At 61.1% G+C, this 4,974-nt stretch overlaps 1 protein-coding gene across 1 annotated transcript in view; it reads right to left on the bottom strand.

The window, feature by feature from the left end:
- Positions 1–4,965, bottom strand: part of NOP53 (NOP53 ribosome biogenesis factor) — a gene marked incomplete at its 5' end in the record, with an annotated part of 7,522 nt that extends 2,557 nt beyond the window's left edge. Inside the window, 7 exon segments of the mRNA XM_014583156.2 lie at positions 14–82; positions 1,261–1,356; positions 2,276–2,346; positions 2,707–2,908; positions 3,469–3,575; positions 4,422–4,486; positions 4,873–4,965. Coding sequence (XP_014438642.2) covers positions 14–82; positions 1,261–1,356; positions 2,276–2,346; positions 2,707–2,908; positions 3,469–3,575; positions 4,422–4,486; positions 4,873–4,965 — 703 coding nt within the window.
- Between the last annotated feature and the right edge of the window lie 9 nt (positions 4,966–4,974).

Below are 4,974 nucleotides of genomic sequence, written 5' to 3'. Positions count from 1 at the left end.
GGGGCGGGCCCACCTGCCGCTCCAGCTTCTCGGCCTCCCTCTGTCGCTGCAGCTCGACCTCGTGGGCGGCCAGTAGCAGGCTCTGGGATCGGCAGAAGTGGGTGAGGACCAAGGCCCCAAGGGCTCTCCCGGAAGCTCCCAGACCAGACCCTCTCACCTCCCATCCCGGTGCCCAGGGCCTCCGCCCTGGCCCAGGCCTACTCTCCTCTCCCTGAGCCCAGGAGCAATAAGCTTCAGCTTCACCCCAGCCTCCACCCGGCAGCCAACCGGCTAACCCTAACCCTCGCCTCATGTCTGCTCGCCGTGTTTGCTAGGAGCGTGGCCCCTGCACATTACGATTTCATCCTCCTGAAACATCCACGACAGGCACACCCCGACAGGGGGCACGTGGCTGCCTAGGACCAGGAGGGAACCAGGGGTCACGAGAGCTGACCGTAGTGACGGCTGCACAATGGTTAGGAACACCCACTGAACTGTGCGTTTTCGCAGGTGAAGGTGTGCTGTGCGAGCCACCTCTACACAGAGCAGAGGCGCGCACGTACATGCACACACACTACCCCGCTGGGCCCTCTCTGTCCACACGGGAAACTGATGACCCTGTCCTTCTACCAGCGAGAACCGGGCTGCTCTCTGCAGACCCATCAGCCAGGTGAGGAGCGCTGAGACAGCGGGCTGAGACTGACTACCCCTGGGCCACTGCTCTCAGCTCTTGCCAGGGCCCTGCCCCTTAGATGTGCTCCGAGGGAGGTCGTCGTCCCTTGGTTTGCAGCCCCTATGCTGAACAAACGCCTGCTAACAGCAGCCCTCCCACTGCTAACTCCCTTTGCCCCTGGACAAACGCTGGTGTTCAGCCAGTCTGAAGAAGGCCTTCACACCTTTGTCCTGTGGCATCCCTGAAAGGTGCCACATGTGGTCTCTGTCCCCTCTGCCTGGAAAAACCCACTCCCCTCTCCTTGCAGCAAAGTCCCCCTCAGCCTTGCCTCAGCCCAGCTGTCCCTCCTCCAGCGAGCCCTTCCCAACCCCGAGCTGGGCCAGTCCTCTCTGGGCTTCCAGCCCAACACTCTGCACCCTCACTGGCTGGGAACAGGTCTGTCCCCCCACCGGCCCATGCACCCTACAAGGACAGGTCTAGGGCTCTTTCGGTCACGGGACCCCAGCACCACTAGCTAGGGTCAGCACGCAAACCCCAGTAAGAGCAGGCCACGCCAGCACCAGAGCCAAGGGCAGAGGCCAGACCGGGGCTGGGGCCAGGCCAGGTACCTGGTGGTCTTCAAAAGTCGGGTTGTAGGAGGCTCCGGCAGGTGTCACCTCCACAGCAGGTGCCTGGGAGGGCTTGACGTGGAGACGTGAGGGGCGCTAGGGGAAGACAAAGCTAAAACAAGTAAGAGCCACGCTGTGGCCTCGCTGCATCCCCACCAAGCCTCCCCCAAACCCAACCACCTGAGAGGCTGCCTGAACCCCAGCCCACACAGATTCAGGAAGGCACCCTCACACCCCTGGCCCCACACACCTGCCCACAGTCTGCCCTCCTCAGTGTGGCCCCCCGCCATCCTCCACCCCACCCCGCCCCACTCCTAATACACCCACACCAGGCTTGCCTCCCCACGGCTCCTGAACATACGTGGTTCCGCCTCCTGGACTCAGCACTTGCCCTTCCCTTTGCTTGCCCCCTGCCTGCAGCCCCTCCTCTCCTAGTGGACTCGCTCCCCAGCCCCCTGCAGGTCTCTAACCCGTGGGTACCGAGTTCTTTCCAGGAGGGGCCTACCTAAAGCACAGCCTGCCCTGCCGACCTGGCCTCCATGCCCTGCCATCTCCCCTTCTGGAGCCCACCAGGCCAGGTTTATTTTTAAGGACAGCCCCCCTCTCCTCCCCACTGCCCGGCACCCAGAGCCTAGCAGGAAGACCCCTATAACTTGCTACATGAATGAAGCAGAACCCTGAGGATCTCACACTCTGGGTCCAGCAGCTCGAGGTGAAAAGGCCACGAATCACAGCCTGCAGCAGGGGACACCCTCGCCAGGCGCCATCTCCAGCGTTTCATGGGGTGCTTTGATCTATTCTCCCAACCACCCCAGAACTAAGGAATGGAGACACTGAGAGGTCTTGCCACCTCCCAGTCAGTACAGAGTGGGGGCAGGAACCGGGCCTCCTGGCTCCAGCACCCAGGTCAACTCCCCTGGACAGGTGGTTCTGGGGCTGAGACACCACAGCCCGAATTAGAGCTGCCCCCCACCCTAGACCACCCTCACCCCGACGCCCTCCCTCAAGACCTCACCTTCACGCCTTTCTTCTTGGTCTGCTCCAGGAAAAACGCATCCTGGCCAACCAGTGGCCTGTCCAGGGGATCTGGGGAACCAGTGAGGGGTAGCTTCTGGGGGCTTTCTAGCATGGCCAAGGGGGCTCCCTCCGATCCCTCATTTCAAAGATCGCGCTGAAGCTCAAGCAAGAGGAGGACTCTTTCACTGACCCCGATGAGCCTGAACACAGGCCACACCGCCTGGACAAGGTCCAGAAAACGGGAGATCAAACTGAGGAGGGCGACCGCCACGTTCAGGACAGGAAATACAAGTGAGAAAACGCCACTTCAGGCCGCGCGGCTCTGCTGGGTGATCACCGCCACCCCGGGGCGCCCTCACACAGTGCACGACACGTACAACTGCGCACAGCAGTCCTCGCCCCGCCCACGGGTGACACAGGATCACTCACTGTCCACATCCCAGAGGTCATAGAAGGGTCGCTCGGCAGTGTCCTGGGGCCCAGGCCTGGCCTTGGCGGTGGGAGGGTTGAGGAGCCTGGCCTGGGCCTTGCGCACCTCCCGGGGCAGCTCGCCCTGCTTTGCCAGCTTCTCCCACAGCTGCTCCTTCCGCCTGAGCTTCTTGGCATTGGGGACTTGGTGGGCGAGGACACTAGGTCGGGGAGAAGGGCACAGGTGCAGTGGGTGAGGTGGCCTCCTAGTGGGCACCCTCGCCACCGGGCAGAACCCAGGCTTCCTCTCCAGGACTTCTCCCAAGGGAGGTGCCCACCTCCCCTTCAGATGCCCCCCCATCTGTCTCTAGCTCAGCTCTCTCCCCACAGCTGCAGAGTCCACAAAGCAAGAGCCACACCCTGGATATATCCCGGCACCTCACAACCACGTCAAAACCAAAAGCCCAACTTCCTCCCACGTCACCATCCAGGGCAGACCCCCAGGTGTTCACCCCAAGGGCCACTCTGCCCCTTCCATGGACCACAAGCCACTATGACCTTCCTCCTGAATGCAGCTCCCCCCAGTCCCACTGCCCTGCCCCGGACCCCCCAGCCAGGTCCAAGCCATCCTGGTCTTCTCACCCAGCACCCTGGTCCCAGCCTCATTCCCTCCAATCCGCTCTCCAGAGTCCAAATGTGAAAAAGTCCACCCCCAGAAGTCCTTAAGGTCAGGACCTGGGAAAAAAGAGCCCAGGAGTGGCGGGGGCGGGGGGGGGGATATCTTTGGGGGCGGGGGATCTTGGATGTGTTCTCAAGGACAAGGTCGACCCGAAGGGGTTTCTTGAGAAGCAGTGACTTCTTCTGGACTTTGGTCCTTTTCTTGTTCAGTTCTTGGAATGGGAGAAAGGAAGAGTTGAGGCCCCAGGTTTCTCCATGACCAAAGACCATCCTCCCTGACCTCAGTGCCATGAAGCCACCTGAGCTGCATCCCAAGTGACCAGCATGGACTTGGAGTCCCCAGGCTGACCCTGACATCCACCCCAGGGCAGAGGCCCCACAGGGCAGAGCACACAGTATAACCCTCCACCACCCCCATATCCTTAGCCAGCAGGGGGCAGGCCCTGCGCTGGGACACCCGAGGGCGCCCAGACACAGCAGGGAAGCTGCCCCAGAACAGGGAAGAGAGCAGGTGGCCTGGGGAGGGCCACTGGGTGGACGCAGGACCCAGGAAGGCTGATTACCAGCACTGCGTTCTCTACTTTTCACCTCTAAAGCCTAAGGGTTCAGAGGAAGACCTCCAGAACAGACCTACCGGGATGGAGCTGTAGCCTCCTGTGTACAGTGGAACCTCACCAAGCAGCCCGCTCCTCTGTGCCCTCAAATGACTCCTACCACCTCCCTCCATTGTGGGTTTCCGGAAGGCATAATAATTTCAGGAGCACAGAGCATGGGGATGGTAACACCATAAGCCTTCCGCCTCTATTTCTCCTCTTGGGATTTTGGGCGCACACACGTGTCCCTGGCCTGGGGCTCAAACCATGCAGTCTGCTAAGTGGACTCCATCAGCCTTAACCGCCGTGCCACGAGCAGGCCAGAAGTCCTGCTTGCATTAAAGCAACACCCCTCTGCCTTCCAAGCCAAACCATTAGCACAGGTGCTCCCGGGCCACCCTCGGCTAGATGGCAACCAATCACTGCCAGCTACCGGACACCACCACCACGAAAGCCCCTTATCACCTTTTTCCTTGGAGCCGGTGTCAACGAAGAAGAGTTTTTCATCCGGGGCCTCTGACAACAAGCCACTGGGAAATGCAAAGTCAGTCAGCCAAAGGTGTTGAGGTTTCACCCCTCAGGACCCTTCCTTTTGTGTTCATTCAAGCACCTTCTTCCCGCCACGGGCCCCTTCTGGCTAAGGCCTTGCCCTTGACTCCACGTTTTAATATTTAAAGTTAACCGAGCTAGGGGAGCACGAGTGGCCGCAATTACATCTAAGAAGTAATCGCTGCTTACCCGATATTCAAATAAATGGGGTGTTCAATCTGCTAACTACCAGGCCGCCCAGCCTCCTGCCCCGGGTCCCCAGCCCACTAGGCAGCTGCCCCCGGCCTCCCGGAAGTGCCCCAGCACGTTGTTTCGCACCTGGCCGCAGCGAACGCGGCCCAGCCCCCGGAAGTCCCGCCCCACGTACCCGGTGGTGCGCTCCTGCAGCCGCACGTCTTCCAGGAACTGGTCCACCTCCAGCCCCAGTGGCTCCTGCGCGAGCCGCCGCCAGCCCCGCTTCCTATTTCTT

The sequence above is a fragment of the Tupaia chinensis genome, unplaced genomic scaffold, assembly GCF_000334495.1.
Source record: "Tupaia chinensis unplaced genomic scaffold, TupChi_1.0 Scaffold000067_2, whole genome shotgun sequence".
NCBI lineage: Eukaryota > Metazoa > Chordata > Mammalia > Scandentia > Tupaiidae > Tupaia > Tupaia belangeri.
Note: the sequence above shows the minus strand (reverse complement) of the source record. Positions and strands in the feature narration are given on the sequence as shown.